Source organism: Salmo salar, chromosome 16 (assembly GCF_965601325.2).
Source record: "Salmo salar chromosome 16, fSalSal1, whole genome shotgun sequence".
NCBI lineage: Eukaryota > Metazoa > Chordata > Actinopteri > Salmoniformes > Salmonidae > Salmo > Salmo salar.
Genome location: NC_138306.1, coordinates 72,891,846 through 72,909,297, shown reverse-complemented (window position 1 = coordinate 72,909,297; position 17,452 = coordinate 72,891,846). Strand labels below are relative to the sequence as shown.

The 17,452-nt window shown below is 49.1% G+C and overlaps 1 protein-coding gene across 11 annotated transcripts in view; it reads left to right on the top strand.

Moving 5' to 3' along the window:
- Positions 1 to 17,452, top strand: part of LOC106574534 (mitogen-activated protein kinase kinase kinase kinase 4) — a 45,165-nt gene that overhangs the window by 24,658 nt on the left and 3,055 nt on the right. Inside the window, exons 4-30 of one of the 11 annotated variants that reach the window (XM_045697677.2) lie at positions 132 to 257; positions 358 to 468; positions 673 to 763; positions 946 to 1,076; positions 1,242 to 1,296; positions 1,449 to 1,527; positions 2,036 to 2,211; positions 2,604 to 2,676; positions 2,926 to 3,136; positions 3,666 to 3,827; positions 3,932 to 4,018; positions 4,803 to 5,393; positions 6,654 to 6,809; positions 7,437 to 7,667; positions 8,375 to 8,481; positions 8,602 to 8,729; positions 8,880 to 8,977; positions 9,715 to 9,893; positions 10,276 to 10,387; positions 10,605 to 10,892; positions 13,200 to 13,317; positions 13,585 to 13,755; positions 14,180 to 14,323; positions 14,490 to 14,624; positions 14,748 to 14,848; positions 14,963 to 15,112; positions 16,536 to 16,695. In XM_045697677.2, coding sequence (XP_045553633.1) covers positions 132 to 257; positions 358 to 468; positions 673 to 763; positions 946 to 1,076; positions 1,242 to 1,296; positions 1,449 to 1,527; positions 2,036 to 2,211; positions 2,604 to 2,676; positions 2,926 to 3,136; positions 3,666 to 3,827; positions 3,932 to 4,018; positions 4,803 to 5,393; positions 6,654 to 6,809; positions 7,437 to 7,667; positions 8,375 to 8,481; positions 8,602 to 8,729; positions 8,880 to 8,977; positions 9,715 to 9,893; positions 10,276 to 10,387; positions 10,605 to 10,892; positions 13,200 to 13,317; positions 13,585 to 13,755; positions 14,180 to 14,323; positions 14,490 to 14,624; positions 14,748 to 14,848; positions 14,963 to 15,112; positions 16,536 to 16,695 — 4,171 coding nt within the window. Of the gene's footprint in view, positions 1 to 131; positions 258 to 357; positions 469 to 672; positions 764 to 945; positions 1,077 to 1,241; positions 1,297 to 1,448; positions 1,528 to 2,035; positions 2,212 to 2,603; positions 2,677 to 2,925; positions 3,137 to 3,665; positions 3,828 to 3,931; positions 4,019 to 4,784; positions 5,394 to 6,653; positions 6,810 to 7,436; positions 7,668 to 8,374; positions 8,482 to 8,601; positions 8,730 to 8,879; positions 8,978 to 9,714; positions 9,894 to 10,275; positions 10,388 to 10,604; positions 10,893 to 13,199; positions 13,318 to 13,584; positions 13,756 to 14,179; positions 14,324 to 14,489; positions 14,625 to 14,747; positions 14,849 to 14,962; positions 15,113 to 16,535; positions 16,696 to 17,452 lie in introns of all 11 variants that reach the window. The other 10 variants (XM_082962874.1, XM_014150474.3, XM_045697679.2 and 7 more) reach the window with 10 other exon arrangements.

Sequence of the window (17,452 nt, the reverse complement as noted above, 5' to 3'; positions counted from 1 at the left end):
AATGTGGGAAATGATGGATAATAATCAATCTGGAACCGTCCGCACACACACACACGATAGTTATTTTCCTATGAGGTCTTCCTCCCCCTTCTCTCTTCATCTAATGACTAGTGGTGTCTGTGTGCCTGTAGGATGAGGAGGAGGAGATCAAACTGGAGATCAATATGCTGAAGAAGTACTCCCATCACAGAAACATTGCCACATACTACGGTGCTTTTATCAAGAAGAGTCCCCCGGGGCACGATGACCAACTGTGGGTGAGTGTCTAGCAGGACTGTTTCCCAATGGCTTTTACTGTTTTGACACTCATTTAGCCTTAGAAGTGCTTATGTATTCATCTGTGTGTGTTTCCTGTAGCTGGTGATGGAGTTCTGTGGGGCGGGCTCCATCACAGACCTGGTGAAGAACACTAAAGGAAACCAGCTTAAGGAGGACTGGATCGCCTACATCTCCAGAGAAATCCTCCGGGTGAGCTTCTCCTCCGGCCCCCTCCATCCCCTCCTCTTCCCTTTTACCTCCTGTCTTCAGTCTCCTTGTTCATTATGTAATACACATGTAAATAGAAAGGTGACAAGTCTTCACCCTCCACTACATCAATGCTCAGCTCTGGTCTTAGACATGTGGTCTCATCTCTACACACTTCCCTCTCCTCCTCCTCCTCCTCTTCTTCAGGGACTGGCCCACCTGCACGCCCACCACGTCATCCACCGTGACATCAAGGGACAGAACGTCCTGCTCACAGAGAACGCCGAGGTCAAGCTTGGTGAGTGACATTGTTTTGTACGTTACGGACAACAACCCTGATTGGTCTAAACCCTGCAGCTGCCAATCTCGGAACTCCAAAATCACAGCCATTTTAGCCAGTCACCTAGTCTAGGTGTTTACTGCAGTGCAGTTGTATATAACTAGTTTCAACTTGTCTCTTCTGATTGGTTGTCTTGTCAGTGGACTTTGGCGTGAGTGCCCAGTTGGACCGAACGGTGGGGAGGAGGAACACATTCATCGGGACGCCCTATTGGATGGCGCCCGAGGTCATCGCCTGTGACGAGAACCCTGAGGCCACCTACGACTACAGAGTAAGACCCTCTTCCTCACAGTACTCAGATCTTTTAGCCCCCTATGTCCTCCTTGACATCTTTAGCTACTGGTACGATGTGGGGTCGAGGATGTTGCTCCTCAGTGTCTGATGTAGTGTGTGTGTGTTGCTATCTCTGATGCCTCTCTCACTGTGTGTCTCTCAGAGTGACTTGTGGTCCACTGGAATCACGGCCATTGAAATGGCCGAAGGAGCTCCTCGTAAGTACCTGCCTTCCCCAGGTCCCACCTCTATCGTCTCTTTTAGATGGCAACTCTATTGGTTCCTTCTGCCCTTGTCTTTTGCTTTTCTCGCTGTCATGTTTCTACTGATTCCCTCCTTTATCTCTTCTGGTGTGTGTGTTCACTTTCAGCGCTGTGCGACATGCATCCGATGCGAGCACTCTTCCTCATCCCAAGGAACCCTCCCCCGCGTCTCAAGTCCAAGAAGTGGTAAGTTACCAAGATTCTGTCAGCCGGGTTTAGAGGTCTCCTCTCTCGCTCTCCTCCCCCCTCCTCCTCCTCTCTGAACAGCTGTGGCACATGGGAGGAAGGCCTGTTGGCTCACGGCGAGGCTCCCCAGCCCTCGTTCCGGGGGAAAACTCAACCCTCAGACTTTCCTCTGGCACCGGTGCATTTACGATTATGACCGCTTTTCTTCTGAGACGACGGGTTTTTCCCAGAATATTCATTGTATATAAGTTATGAATGGCTCACTGGGTTTCTGTCTTAATGGATAAAACAGGACCTGCCTATTTCAGACTTGTAGGTTCTCAGGCTCTTGACGGTTAGTTTCAGTCTGTCATTTGTTGTCTTGTCAGAGGGTTGTAGAAGATGGATTTATTTTATGTCAGACAACAAACCCCTCAGACCACATGTTTACTGGTGGTAATACGACTGGTGGTGATCTCATTAGCGGCCTCATCTGCCCCCCCCCCCCCCCCCCCCCCCCCCCCCTTAGGTCTAAGAAGTTTTGCAGCTTCATCGAGGGCTCCCTGGTGAAGAACTACAACCAGCGGCCCCCCACCGAGCAGCTGCTCAAGCACCCCTTCATCAGGGACCAGCCCAACGAGAGGCAGGTCCGCATCCAGCTCAAAGACCACATCGACCGCACCAAGAAGAAGAGGGGAGAGAAAGGTGAGTCTACCTGTTTAATCACAGTCTTAAAGTAATACTGTCAAAATGATGACGGTGCCCTTTTAGTGTAAGAGCTGTTTTGAAAAGATTGCCTGAAATCTCTGCCTGTTTTGGGTGGGAAATCACCAGGTGGTAAATTAGTTAATAGACCAATGAGAGAGTTCCAAACCATTTTCCCAACTCAGACCAATCCCAGATACTTTGGGAGTATAAATTGCTCTTTGCTAAGTAGCTATTTTGTTTTCAATTAAAATGGTTGAAAAGAAACAAATCACATTAACGTACTTAATTGTTACCCAGAAATGATTTGATGTTAAGAAATGATTTGATGTTTACATTGAATAGCCCATGTTTCTACATCTTGCCACACTATCCACGTCTTGTTTTTTCAGATGAGACTGAATATGAGTACAGCGGGAGTGAGGAGGAAGAGGAGGATGCTGGAGAGCAAGAGGGAGAGCCTAGGTAATGTCTTAGTGTTACACGTTGATGTACACAGTTCATTTTGCAATTCACAATCTAGCCGGGAAAGCACTCCTCGCCTGCCACCAGTGTAGTGAACACCTACCTGGAATCGCTAAACAACTCCACCCATCTGACACAGAAACCGACTTAACTATTCCCTTGAAATAATCTTGAATTAACTCATGAACTAACTTACTGTTCCCATGAACTAAATCACTATTCCCTCGTATCCGCTGGTCCACCCTGCAGCTCCATAGTGAACATGCCGGGGGAGTCGACGCTGCGTAAGGACTTCATCCGGCTGCAGCAGGAGAACAAGGAGCGCTCGGAGGCGCTGCGCCGACAGCAGCTCCTGCAGGAGCAGCAGCTCCGTGAGCAGGAGGAGTACAAGCGCCAACTATTGGCCGAGAGGCAGAAACGCATTGAGCAACAGAAGGAGCAGAGGAGGCGACTGGAGGAGGTAGAGTTAATAAACATTGATTCATAGATGTAAACTTTTTTTTAAAGTAAAACTTGTATGTAGAATTTAGGGTGCGAGTACAGTGCGAGGTGCTGCATGCTCTGAATAACTCGATTGGCGAGTTCTGCTGTCTGAAGAAATGGGCGGGGTGTAGGTTGATCCTGCAGCCACGATTGGACAGAGAAACTGTGATCACCCCATAGAGGGTCGAACTTGGATAGCCCACAATGACTCAGCCCATGCTGTCACAGAAGACTGCCATTACAAGGATAAAAGGTGTCCTATGTTTCTAGATCTATAGACAGCTGCTCCTCGCTTGATCAATTCACCAAAGCCTGTATTTGACTTCCCATCCTCTCTTGTTTTCCTCAAACCATTCAGATCACTGCTACTATGGAAAATCATTGCCATAGTAGCAGCGATATCTCATAATATCTTTGAACAGGGAATCCCAACTAGAATTTCAGCTCTCCCTGTGTGTCGTATCCCTGAGGTTCTCTCTCTGTCGCCCCCTCCTGGTGCCTCACAGCAACAGCGGCGCGAGCGCGAGATGAGGAGGCAGCAGGAGCGCGAGCAGCGCCGCCGCGAGCAGGAGGAGAAGAGGCGCATGGAGGAGATGGAACGGCGACGGAAAGAGGACGACGAGCGCCGGAGGGCGGAGGAGGAGAAGAGGAGGAGCGACCGTGAGCAGGTAGGTCTTTAAGTGACAAGAAGCACTCTAATTGGCCGACACGCTGGGCAGTTTTGTCACTTCCTGTATTTCATCCAATCATGGAGGCTGTGTTTGATTGACAGGAGTACATTCGTCGGCAGCTGGAGGAGGAGCAGAGGCACCTGGAGATCCTGCAGCAGCAGCTGCTCCATGAACAGGCCATGCTCCTGGTAAGAAACTTGCATCCTACCACTCTTACTTTCCAGGGGCGCGTTCAGGAGGGCGCAACGTTACAGAACGTTCAGAAATTGGTTACGTAGAGCACCCGTGAGGCTTGTCAAGTAGAACAGGGAATGGTGTCTGGAGCTGTATTCTATTACATTTGTATTGACAACGTTGGAAATGTTGCACCCCGCTGAGAAAGCCCCTGTTTTCAGGACTGGATCGCACATTTAGGAGCAAGCTCTTTTCTAGAACATAGGTGGTAATCAAGGCAAGGTGTTCTGGCTATGTTGTCTGATATATGGTTGATGTTAGCTGTTGTATAGATTTGTCATTGGGAAATACCATACAGGAAGATGGAGTTCCTATGTTTCTCTGTCGGTGTCTCCATTCACATCCTGAGGAAATTAGTTGAGAGAGAGGGGTATATATATATATATAATCACCTTTTTATGTTTCTTTATTGCTCAGAATTCACCATTCTGTCTTGCTTCCCATAAATTGAACCATTCCACACTATTCACCCAATCCTCAACTTTGTTTCTATTACTCACCAAAGAAGGTTGTAACATGAATTTATTTGTGGGTAATGAAATGAAAGAATCTGCATCTTAATGTAGACTTTATTTAACATGTTTGTAGGCTTTAATTTATCAAGTTTACTTCATCTTTATAGAACTACGCTGAATCAGTTTTCAAGTGATAACCCCAAGGTAGCATTAGCTTATACATGCCATTAGCCACTTCCCCCATGTCTAATGTGCCTCAACTCAGCCGCGCACTCTGCATCAGGAGTTCAAATGGCGGGAGCTGGAGGAGCAGCGGAAGGCAGAGCGTCTCCACAAGCGTCTGCAGCAAGAGCAGGCCTATCTGCTGTCCCTCCAGCACGACAACAAACCACCGCAGCCCTGCGAAAAGACCGAGGACTCCAAGAGAATGTCCCCTGACAGTACTAGCAAAGGCCCTCAGACAACGTCCCCGGGCCCCGTACGCGATAGAGCCCCAGCTCCACAACCCCACTTCCTCAACAATGTTAATTCTCTTGCTTCACGGAGAACGTCATGCGATAACACTAGGTCCCCACAAACCCACTTCCTGGACAACGCCACTGCTAACGCCCCACGGAGAATGTCCTTGGATACCACAAAGTCCCCACAAACCACGTCCTGGGAAAATACGACCAAGACCCCTCAGAAACTGTCCCCAAACAGTGTTGATGAAGACTCAGAAAATCCCCCCTCTGACAATAGCGATGCCCTAGCCAGCCAGTCCACAGACGTTACTAAACCCTCACAGACCGGGGGCCTAGATGGCCCCAAGTCCCCACAGACCGACCACTCGGAGCCTAGCGACCCTCTCGGCGACCCTCAGCCAATCAGAGAGGTGAACCCCAACACCGACGTCACTTCCTTCTCCTGCTGCCTGCTGCTACTTCTATTCTAGCTGCCTGCCCGCCTCTCCACACAGCGTGTTCTGTTAGTCCTGGTGGTGTGAGCTGGAGCTATGGATTTCTTTTTTCTTTCAGTTATCATCTTCTAATAATGTTTCATACCTCACACAGTCCAATGTAGCGCTGCGTTTAATGTATGCGACACAAAATAGCCTGTGACTTCACCTTGCTAGGATAACAATGTCGTTGTCTGTTTCTTATTCGGTGGCGCTACACAAAATGTATTAGTGAATTGACTTCTCAGGCAACCGTTTTGTTTGACCTTGCGGCTGAGAGGAGAGGACAGTAGAGAGAAAAGAAAGCCAGTCGCTCACAACCACCGCCTCTCTAAAACTGAACTAATGCAGAGCTGTGTTGCTTCACTTCTGCCTCTAGTCTTTGCTTGACTATCTGAAGCTTCTCTACTAAAACGTCTCGAGGATGACGTGTCTGAATCTTGAGAGGACTGAGCAAGAAAAAGACTAAGTATAGACTGAAGCGCTGCAAGCTGCATCTCTGTCGACATCATTTTGTGTTTAGGACCAAATGGTTTGACTACGCAAAACACCGTACATTTTCTCTTGCCATTAGTCAGCTATAATTCATTTCAAGAAAAATGCATCTGTTTTTCTTTCATATGCGTTCAGTTGCGTTACCATACCTGAATGTAACACAAATATTTAAATCAACGGGCTTGAGTTGATATAGCCTTAAGCAGTAGGTGATGTTAAGTCGACGCTGTCAGTCCTTCACACATTCCTGTGTTGTATTGCTGTCTCTGCCCCGGTGATGAAAAGCAGATGAAGTATTCAGGGTTCCTGCTCTTGTCTTCCACTCCCGTAACCCACTAAATGAGCGTGATGGTTTGTTATGCGGCTGTGCCTTGTACTCTTCAGGTAAGTGACTGGAGAGGGTGTCATGCATGTGGTCAGCTCAGGCCCACACTAACGTATGTGTGCTGCTGGGTCCTAGAGAGAGACTGTGTTCTCTGGGATGACTCCCCCTGGAGGTGTTTAAGATTATTAACAGAGGTGGGCTCGTGTGCATGTCAGCGGACCTTCCCTCCCTGTCCATAACAAGGCGTCGGCTTCAGTGTTGACTCTTCCTCGTTCTCCTTGTGTATTTTGTCGTCGCGTTAATGCCTCAACCTTGACCCCGCTGATCCTCACTGACCCTGTCTGTCTTTGTCCTGTCTGTCTGTCCTGCACTCCCAGGCCGACGAGCGCTTCCGAAAGAACATCCAGGGCTCCCCCCAGACCGCCCCACCCACCAAGCAGCCCCCCGTGCCCCCCCGCTCCGAACCCTTCTCTAACGGCGGCTCCTCCTCCGAGTCCGTCCCGCCTGCCATGCACCGACCCATGGAACCACAGGTAAACCCCTTCTCATCCTTCCCTTCTCTCTCTCCATCTATCGCTCTCCATTCAGTAGGTCACCTGACAGCAAGGCATTGACGCCACGAGTTGTCCATTCTAGCACCCACACAGATATGGAATGATGTATCTCTGTGGATGAGCTAGTAGAGGTCCCAATACAATGACATGCTCCGTGATGTCAGTAGATCTACTCATGTGTGTCAGTGGGATTTCTGGAACCTTCCACTAATTGACCTGAGCAAAAGGTTGTCCCTTCAGTGGCGTGATAAACATTACCCAGGATGCCAGAGGAGGCTGCATGTGATTGGCTGCTTGGCTCCACTTCACTCATCTCCGTGCCCCTCTCACTGTGCCATTCAACTACCTGTTGTCCTGTTATTTGTCTTCACTGTAAATGTTTTTGTGCATGAACCTGTCTGACGGTTTCTGTTGTCGCTTTTGTATGTGTACGTCTCTGACTGCATGCCGTCTGTATGTGCAATGCATGTCTATTATATGCATATGTTACATGTATATATGCATATGTTTTCAGCCATGCCCTTCATCTCTGTGCCTTCACTCTGGTTTGACCTTCTCCCTCCTACCTCCCCCCTGTTTTCTCCCCTCTGTGTGTCTGTCTGGAAGGTCCAGTGGTCCCACCTGGCCGCTCTTAAGAGCAGCAGCGCCGCCCCGCCCCCTGTCGTGTCTCGCTCCCATTCCTTCAGTGAACCCGCCGTTCCTAGTTTTGCACATCTCCATCTGCGCTCCCAGGAGCCCCACAACCACCACCTTCACCCCTCTGCTGCCGCACCATCAGCTGCACGCACTGACCCCCAGCCCCCCGCCTTGGGCCCCAGCGACGAGGTTCCCCCCAGGGTAAGAAAGGACACCCCAGGGGACCCCCTTTTTCAGCCCCCATCTGTGGTCCCCTCTCAAGGGCAAGCTAGCCATGTCTACAGCCTCTCTGGGTGTCCCATTCAACACCAGTGGGATTGCACTGTGGGCTTTTGCCTTCGCCATTGTAAGGCTATGTCCCACAGCATAGTGTAGAGCTACAATAAGGTAGATTAGACTGGTGGTCTGGTCCAGTAGTATGATCAGTGACTGACTATAACTCCTGGTTGTAGCTGCAATTGTCCCAGTGTATAGTAACTAGCTGTACTCAGTGCTGTGCTTCCACTGCCTAACTACACACCACGTGGTCCTGCATGGCTTCATGAGTTGTTCCTCTTCACCGTGTACATCATGCATGCCCATCATATTCACTGTTCACTAATGTAACTTAGGGCTGACCAAAAGCAGCACCTAGACCAGGGTTTCCTGAGTTTGGAAACCCCTGAACAGACCACTGCTTGGTGGGGATAATACATCATAGCTAGTGAATAATGATCTGGGTCCATTACCAATATCCATGTCTTCGTAGATGAATAAAATGATCCAGCCATCTGTTTGTAGTTGGAGGGTAGAAGGCCCATTTTGGGAAGAGGGATTGGGGCTATGCAGCGGTGCGAGGACCTGCTGTGTGGTGGTGGTTTATGCTCCTGTAGCCAGGTGTGTGAGGGCGTCTGTCTTGTCTACTACAGGTTCCAGTGAGGACAACGTCCAGGTCCCCTGTGTTGTCACGCAGAGACTCTCCTCTCCAGGCCTCTGCCCCGCCTAGCAACCAGGCAGTACAGAGGAGCGCCGGCAGGTAGGCGGTCAGCTCTGTGTGGTGTTTGAAGAAGTTCAATTGTTCGCGGGGTGGGTATGGGGAAGTGTGTGTGTGTGTGTGTGTGTTTTCAATCTCTCTCCTGTGTTGTGTGTCTTCCAGTAATGCGGAGCCACGTCTGCTGTGGGACCGAGTGGAGAAGCTGGTTCCCAGGCCCGGTAGTGGCAGCTCCTCTGGCTCCTCCAACTCCAGCACCCAGGCTGGCTCTGGGGAGAGGTTCAGAGCACGCTGTGAGTGCACACACACACACACACACACACACACACACGAACAGACACACACACACGAACAGACACACACACAGCATACTGGATGTACAACACTGCATTCAGTATCTTGTAGGTCTTCCACTGACGTTGGTTTACCATCCTCTCCTCCAGCATCGTCTAAGTCTGAGGGCTCCCCACTGCAACGCCCCGACAACTCTGCCAAAAAGCCTGACGACAAGAAGGACTTCGCCCGACCCAACCGGCCAGCCGTAAGAACCTGTCTCCTATGACTGTATCCACATAGTGTTGTAGTGATGGTCCCTGCATCTGGCTGTAAACCAGGCCAGCACTGCAGCCTGCTACAGTAACAGTGTGGTGGTGTTTGTATGACTGACTGACTATCCCGTTGTCTTATCTTTTGGTGTTCCCTATGGGCCATGACACGGCAACCTGTGGCATCCCATTACTCCAACCATGTGATTATGGGGGGAATTGTATAGGGTGACGTGGTAAGCAAGCGTGCATAAGAACGTCATGCTCTGTTGCTATGCTTATTTACACACCGCATGGGCCACCATGTATGCCAATCCGTTTTCAGAAGAGGGTTGTCCTGTGAGAAGCTCAGTGCCCAATTCCATCGCTTTTCCATTTGCCTCATTGGTCCTCCTCTCCTTGGCTGCCACGTGATTGGCTGACGACGCACCTCTGACCCCGCCGTTCTCCCTGCTGTCTTCTTGCCTCCTGCCTGCTCCGTCCCAATCCAGTTTCTCTTACTCCATCACCAGTCCAGTCTTTACCTGGCACATCACTGTTTTCAGTAGAACTGAGGTTAATGTTATGGCCTTAATGTATGGGGAATGATTCAATCCTTTTGACAATGCATCCTCCCCCTGTAAGACTAGTAGTCAGTGATCTGACATGGTTTAAATCAGTGATGATATTAGGAAAGGGAGTATTGAAAATATTCAGAGCCTTATTTGACCCCTCGTTGATCTCTGACCTCTAGGACCTGACGGCCCTGGCCAAAGAGCTGCGGGCAGTGGAGGATGTGCGGCCCCCCCACAAGGTGACAGACTACTCCTCCTCCAGCGAGGAGTCGGGCACCACCGACGAAGACGACGATGAAGAAGTGGACCAGGACGCAGCAGACGAGTCCACCTCGGGAGCAGAGGATACCAGGGCCGGGTACGTAACAACCCTGACCTCTGACCTGGGCACCGTATTCACAAAGCGTCTTAGTCTGCAATCAGGTTCCCCCCCCCCCCCCCGTCCATGTAATCTCATTCATTATGATCTGAAAGGCAAAACCGATCGTAGATCAGCACTCTCTGATGCTTTATGAACTCTGGGCCTTAGTGATACTGCCCTAAAGAAAGGCTTTCAGATGGAGCGGGCGGCACACCTTGACGTTACATTATATCAACATGAAAAGACGATCATATATACTATATAGCACAGAAAGACTTGTATGAGGTGGGTCATTTGGGTCATTGAAAAGTGCGATATATAAAGTCCCATGTATTATTAATAATTGGAGTTTGAATATGAGACGTACTGTTTACACCAGGAGAGGTCTGAGTAACGGAGAGACTGCATCCCTGAAGACCTTGCTGGCCCACGACGACTCAGAGAACGACCTCACCACACCCTCCAAGGATGGTACCTTGGTCATCCGACAGGTAGGACTGCAGAAGACCCTCTGCTTGTTATCATGTCTCCCCTCTTTTGTCTGTAGTACTAAATGTAAGCCATATTCCCCCACTTCCACCCCTGGTTTCATTTGTTATCATCTTGTTTGATTTCCTATGTTGAGTCTTTGTTTGCTGGTAAAGCACACTATCATGTACAGTTACTAGTGGAAAACGAGAGAGAAGTTGAGGTTGTTCTTGGTTACAGAGCGCGGGCGACAAAAAGCGCCCGGAGGTCAATGTCTCTTCATCCTCCTCCGGTCCCGGTGCGGCCGTTCAAGCGCACACTCCTCACGGTCCTGGTAACGGTCACCAGGAGAAAAACGGCTTTGCCGGCCGCATTCACCTGCTGCCAGACCTTATTCAGCAGAGCCACCACTCCCCCACCTCTGCCTCCTCCACCTCTTCTTCCATCTCCATCTCCTCCTCCTCCTCCAGCCATGTCAGCCCAGCCATGTCCCCCCAGACCCCCCTGGACAAGCTCATTGCCATCGAGGTATGTCCCCTGTCCCTTAAGCTGGCTACTCTGGTTGTTCAGTCTACTCTGTCCCCTGTTGGCTGGCTACTCTTATTTATTAAGTCTACTCTGTCCCCTGTTGGCTGGCTACTCTGATTTATTCAGTCTACTCTGCCCCCTGTTGGCTGGCTACTCTGATTTATTCAGTCTACTCTGTCCCCTGTTGGCTGGCTACTCTGATTTATTCAGTCTACTCTGCCCCCTGTTGGCTGGCTACTCTGATTTATTCAGTCTACTCTGCCCCCTGTTGGCTGGCTACTCTGATTTATTCAGTCTACTCTGTCCCCTGTTGGCTGGCTACTCTGATTTATTCAGTCTACTCTGCCCCCTGTTGGCTGGCTACTCTGATTTATTCAGTCTACTCTGCCCCCTGTTGGCTGGCTACTCTGATTTATTCAGTCTACTCTGCCCCCTGTTGGCTGGCTACTCTGATTTATTCAGTCTACTCTGCCCCCTGTTGGCTGGCTACTCTGATTTATTCAGTCTACTCTGCCCCCTGTTGGCTGGCTACTCTGATTTATTCAGTCTACTCTGCCCCCTGTTGGCTGGCTACTCTGATTTATTCAGTCTACACTGCCCCCTGTTGGCTGGCTACTCTGATTTATTCAGTCTACTCTGCCCCCTGTTGGCTGGCTACTCTGATTTATTCAGTCTACTCTGTCCCCTGTTGGCTGGCTACTCTGGTTATTCAGTCTACTCTGCCCCCTGCTGGCTGGCTACTCTGGTTATTCAGTCTACTCTGCCCCCTGTTGGCTGGCTGACTGAACTGACTAATGATCTCTGGGCTGCTGCACCTTCTGAATATTACTCATAGCACTGCCTCTAACACTAGCACCACCTAGTGTGGGACCTTAGCAATGAGCAAGCGGCTTTACTCGTCTAGAGAGCGTTTGTAAAACACTTTGCCCAGGTGCAAGCTGGGAGGTGAAGTCTATGTAGTCCATCTTGTCAGGGGTTAAGAGGTTGTGGAACACCTCATTGGACTTTATCTCACATCTCTCCATGGCCCTAGTGCTTTGATGTAATTTCACTAGCAGTTTAGTAGTAGGCTGCGCCTGGGTGGTAGCTAGCATGCTTGGTGTGCGGTGCTTTTGGACAACCCTAGCTTGTATGGATTTTTACTGCCCAACTAAAGGTGTGTGTTAGCATGATAACGCTACTATCATGGAAGACACTGAACAGCGCGGCTACCTTTTAGCCTAATGATAAACTGCTGCGTTTTGATGGTGGCGTTTGATCAAATCTGTGTGCTTTACACTGGCAACTTTTCATATTTCATCACGTTTCATCCCGTTTCTCTCTGAATTTCTGTTTCCATCCTGAACACGCCATCTTTGTTTCGTCTTCCATGTTGGTTCTGCTTTCCTTTTAAGTCACTAACCTTGTTTTTTTATGTCTGCTTCCAACAACAACTGCATGTCAAATCTTCTCATGCGTTTTGTGTGTGTTTATTGTTTTGTTCTTGCCGTCCGTAGAGTAGATGTCATGTTTGGTTACTAGATGATGTCCTGATGTAGAGTGTTGTAACAGAACTCAGTGTGTAGATAGTGTTTTATGAAGCCCTGTGGTTTCTAAAGCAGATCTGAGTGATTCTCAGTTTGATTGGCCAAGCCTGCAGGCCCTTCCTATTGTACTGTTAATTGGCTACTATAAATCCTGTTCAGCCTTATGACGTTATTGTCAGCCCAGCAATGAACATGTCTACCATAAAACGTCATGAGCGCAGTAAAATGAATCCGTTGCTGAGATGGAACCAGACTCACTGCAGCTGCCATAGCTCCCCCTGCTGGGGAAAAAGTATTCTTCAATACAAACGGATTATACAATAAACAATATTGTAATATTTGACTGTATGAAGCCAAGGAGAAATGGGCTCAGGCAATACTGATAGTGTAGCAGACCCGGTTGAGTTCCAGGTAGATGGGGATCTTTTAGGGCGGCAGATAGCCTAGCCAGTAACCGAAAGGTCTCTAGTTCGAATCCCAGAGGCGACATGGTAAAGAATCAGCTGATGTGACCTTGAGCAAGGCACTTAACCCTCACTGCTCCAGTGTCACAACTGATAATGTCTGACCCTGGCCGTGACCCCACTCTCTGAGGATTGTCTCGGGGGTAGTTGGGATATGCAAAAAACACATTTCCATTTCGCACCTGTATAATACACAGTTGAAACAGGACAAATATAAGCACCCAACATTCTTATTATTATTGTTGTGTGTGTGTGTGTGTGTGTGTGTGTGTGTGTGTGTGTGTATTCTGCTCTCACTCCCGTGCCTGTGTCGCCAGACCCAATCGGCCAGCAACACCATGCAGAAACACAAGTCTTCCTCCTCCTTCACCCCCTTCATCGACCCGCGCCTCCTGCAGGTCTCCCCCTCCAGCGGCAGCTCCCTCAACAACATGGGTGAGTCACCTCCTCTTCCTTCTCTACCCTTTTTAATGCTGATTTTTAGGATGCGCTCTCTTTTCTCCCGTCCTCATCTTATCCATTAGCAGTAGAATCATCTCTGGGTCAGTAGCTAGGAGTTAGTAAACCCTGAACTAGACATAGAACATGAAGCCACTGCTTGGCCCAGGAAGTGTAATACAGAGCATGATCAACAAAGGATATTCATGACAAAGCAAAGCCCCGCCCCTTCTCTCTCTGACATCTGACCTTTGGTGTCCACAGCGGCCTTCGGGAACGACGGGCGGCTGGTGGACGCCCTGCGGGCTGACCCGTCCCGTAAGGGCTCCGTGGTCAATGTGAACCCGGTCAACACACGCCCCCAGAGCGACACGCCCGAGATCCGCAAGTACAAGAAGAGGTTCAACTCTGAGATCCTGTGTGCTGCACTATGGGGTACGTACCTGAGGGAGAGGTGGCTGAGTGGAAGGATAGAGTTGATAGATAGATAGATGGATGGATGTGATATACTGCTTGGATGGATAGATGAATGGATGGATAACATTTATAGAGAAAGAGAGAATGAGTTGGAGTATAGGATAAGTCAATCCATCATATGTTTAATGTCAAGCATGACAGACCTGCCTCCCCCTGGGTTCTGACTGGTGTGTGTGTGTCCCTGTCCTCCCCCTGGGTTCTGACTGGTGTGTGTGTCCCTGTCCTCCCCCTGGGTTCTGACTGGTGTGTGTGTCCCTGTCCTCCCCCTGGGTTCTGACTGGTGTGTGTGTCCCTGTCCTCCCCCTGGGTTCTGACTGGTGTGTGTGTCCCTGTCCTCCCCCTGGGTTCTGACTGGTGTGTGTGTGTCCCTGTCCTCTCCCAGGTGTCAACCTGCTGGTGGGGACAGAGAGTGGTCTGATGCTGCTGGACCGTAGCGGTCAGGGGAAGGTCTACCCCCTCATCAGCCGACGGCGCATCCAACAGATGGACGTCCTGGAGGGACTCAACGTCCTGGTCACTATATCAGGTACGGACCACGGAGGTGCACGGACACACTCTCCTGACTTATCCTATACTCCAACTCATTCGCCCTTTCTCTTGTTTTTCTATCTCACCATCCCTCCCTCTCTCTCGCTCTCTCTCACACACACACACACACACACACACACACACACACACACACACACACACAGGGAAGAAGAATAAGTTGCGTGTGTACTACCTGTCCTGGCTGAGGAACAAGATTTTGCACAACGACCCAGAGGTGGAGAAGAAGCAGGGCTGGGTCACTGTAGGAGAGCTGGAGGGCTGCGTACACTACAAAGTCGGTACGGAACTCTCCATTTACCATCAGGAATGACACTTCTCTAGTTACAAGGCTGTATGTAGCATGTCCACGTCCAATCTTGACGAGCGGTCAGAAATAAAAACGTATTTTCTCTTGACTTCAGTGAAATATGAGAGGATCAAGTTTTTGGTTCTTGCCTTGAAGAACTCTGTGGAGGTCTATGCGTGGGCCCCCAAGCCGTACCACAAGTTCATGGCCTTCAAGGTACTGTAAACTGGCAAAGGCTGCAGTCGGACCACCATGGCATTTGTTTACATTCACATTCCCACTACAAATATGACCTTAAAGGTGCATTCTGTAACCGTCTTCCTCCTGCAGTCGTTTGGTGACCTGGTGCACAAACCCCTGCTGGTTGACCTGACGGTGGAGGAGGGTCAGAGGTTAAAGGTCATCTACGGCTCCAGCAACGGCTTCCATGCCGTGGACGTGGACTCTGGGGCGGTGTATGACATCTACCTGCCCACACACGTAAGAGACCATCTATTATCCATCTCGTTCCTCTGCTTCCTGTTTTTCTTTGTTCCACCAATCCATGGCCGAATCTCAAACCGAACACTCACCACTGGACACGTTCGCGAGTCAATCGAGCCAATCTCAAACGGTAATTGTCGAGTCATCCCTTCGGATGCCTATTTATCAAATGGGCATCCTATTCCGACTCAAAGCCCTTGGCAGCAACTTCTTCCCATGAATCTTAGCATGTTACCTAGCAACAATAGTCACTACTTCCTCGCCCTCAAACATTTTCAGAATAAGTCAAGATAAATCAAAACATTTAATACATTTTGAAGTTTAATTCTGAGTTCTTAGTGACAGGATTTTACATCTAGCTAAGGAGTTTAGTGTATTTCTGAAGTTTGATCATTTACACAAACGTGTTCATTATTAACTAGCTAGCTAATCCTGAGCCAGTCACGTCATATGAAAGGAAAGAGAAGCTAACCAACCAGCTAGTGCAACACTAAATGCAGTGCTCTTTCCATAAGCAAGTTAGCTAGCTACTGTAGTAAAATTTTATCACGATGAACATGTTTTAATGAAGCGGAAAACAGCATGCTCTGCCCAGATTCAGTACATTTATCGAGTCTGTTGCTGTGCTGTGCGTTTAGCTGACCCAACATAGCGATTGGTGCTTTGGAAATATGTTGAAGTGCGGACTGACTACTGGGGACATGTCTACAACAAGCTGTCCAACTCTCGTAAGTAAGTGACAAGCTACATGCTGTTTCAGTGCAGTGCCCAACATCCTTAGCCAGTGCTAACTGAAATTCCCTGTGTTTGTCAGTGAAGCTAGCTAGCGGCAGGCTACAACAAGCTAAAACCAGCTGATGAAATCACTGGCAACCGATTTACTTGCACACACTTTGTGCAGGACTATGGAGATGTTGTTTTTACAACTTTCTCACTGTCTGTCGGAGTATGAGTCTGTCTGCCCAAGGAACCCGGTGTCCGTGTTTCATAGCAAATGAGTCGTGCTACGGGAACAGGTCGCAGAAGACGACGCTCGCAAATAGATTTGGAAAAGTTGCAGTTGGGACATAGCATGCTATCGTCTCAATTATCATTTTGGCCAAAACACTGGCAGACTGGAGTGATCACTGTCAAACACAACAGCCAGTAGCCACTCGATAAAGGACTTAAGGGCCAAGTCTTCGGTTTGAGATTCAGCCCATGTATCTGGGGGCATATTCATTAAATCACACTGTAGCAAAAAGATGAAAGCGAAAACGAGTGTTTCTTATTGGGCAAGTACAGATGGTCCCTACTTGTTTCAGTTGTTGTTTTTCTTCTTCAGCTAAGTTCCTAATGAATACGACCCAAGACTAACCTTTTTGTTTCTCTGTTTGCTCTGTCTCTCTCCTCCTCCTCCCACCCTCCCTTACCCCTTTAGATCCAGACCAATATCCAGTCCCATGCCATCATCATCCTGCCCAACACGGATGGCATTGAGCTGCTGGTGTGTTACGAGGATGAGGGTGTCTACGTCAACACCTACGGACGCATCACCAAAGACGTGGTGCTGCAGTGGGGCGAGATGCCCACCTCAGTGGGTACGTAACACTCACACACTGGGACGCACAGTATTCAGACCCCTTCACTTTTTCCACATTTTGTTACATTACAGCCTTACTCTAAAATGGATTTAATCGTTTTTTCCTCTCATCAGTCTACACACACTACCCCATAATGAAAAAGTGAAAAACATGTTTTTAGAAATTAACAGATTTATAAAAAATACTAAACTGATATCACATTTCCGTAAGTACTCAGTACTTTGTTGAAGCACCTTTTACAGTTGAAGCAACGATTACAGCCTTGAGTCTTATTGGATATGACCCTACAAGCTTGGCACACCATTATTTGGGGAGTTTCTCACATTCTTCTCTGCAGATCCTCTCAAGCTCTGTCAGGCTGGATGAGGAGCGTCACTGCACAGCTATTTTCAGGTCTCTCCAGAGATGTTAGATTGGGTTCAAGTTGGGGCTCTGGCTGGGCCACTCAATGACATTCAGAGACCAAGCCACTCCTGTGTTGTCTTGGCTGTGTACTTAGTGTCGTTGTCCTGTTGGAAGGTGAACCTTTGCCCCAGTCAGAGGTCCTGAGGGCTCTGGAGCAGGTTCTCATCAAGGATCTCTCTGTACTATGCCCAGTTCATCTGTCCCTCAATCCTGACTAGTCTCCCAGTCCCTGCTGCTGAAAAACATCCCCACAGCATGATGCTGCCACCACCATGCTTCACTGTAGGGATGGTGCCAGGTTTCCTGTGTGTAGATCCATTTTAGAATAAGGCTGTAACATAACAATGTG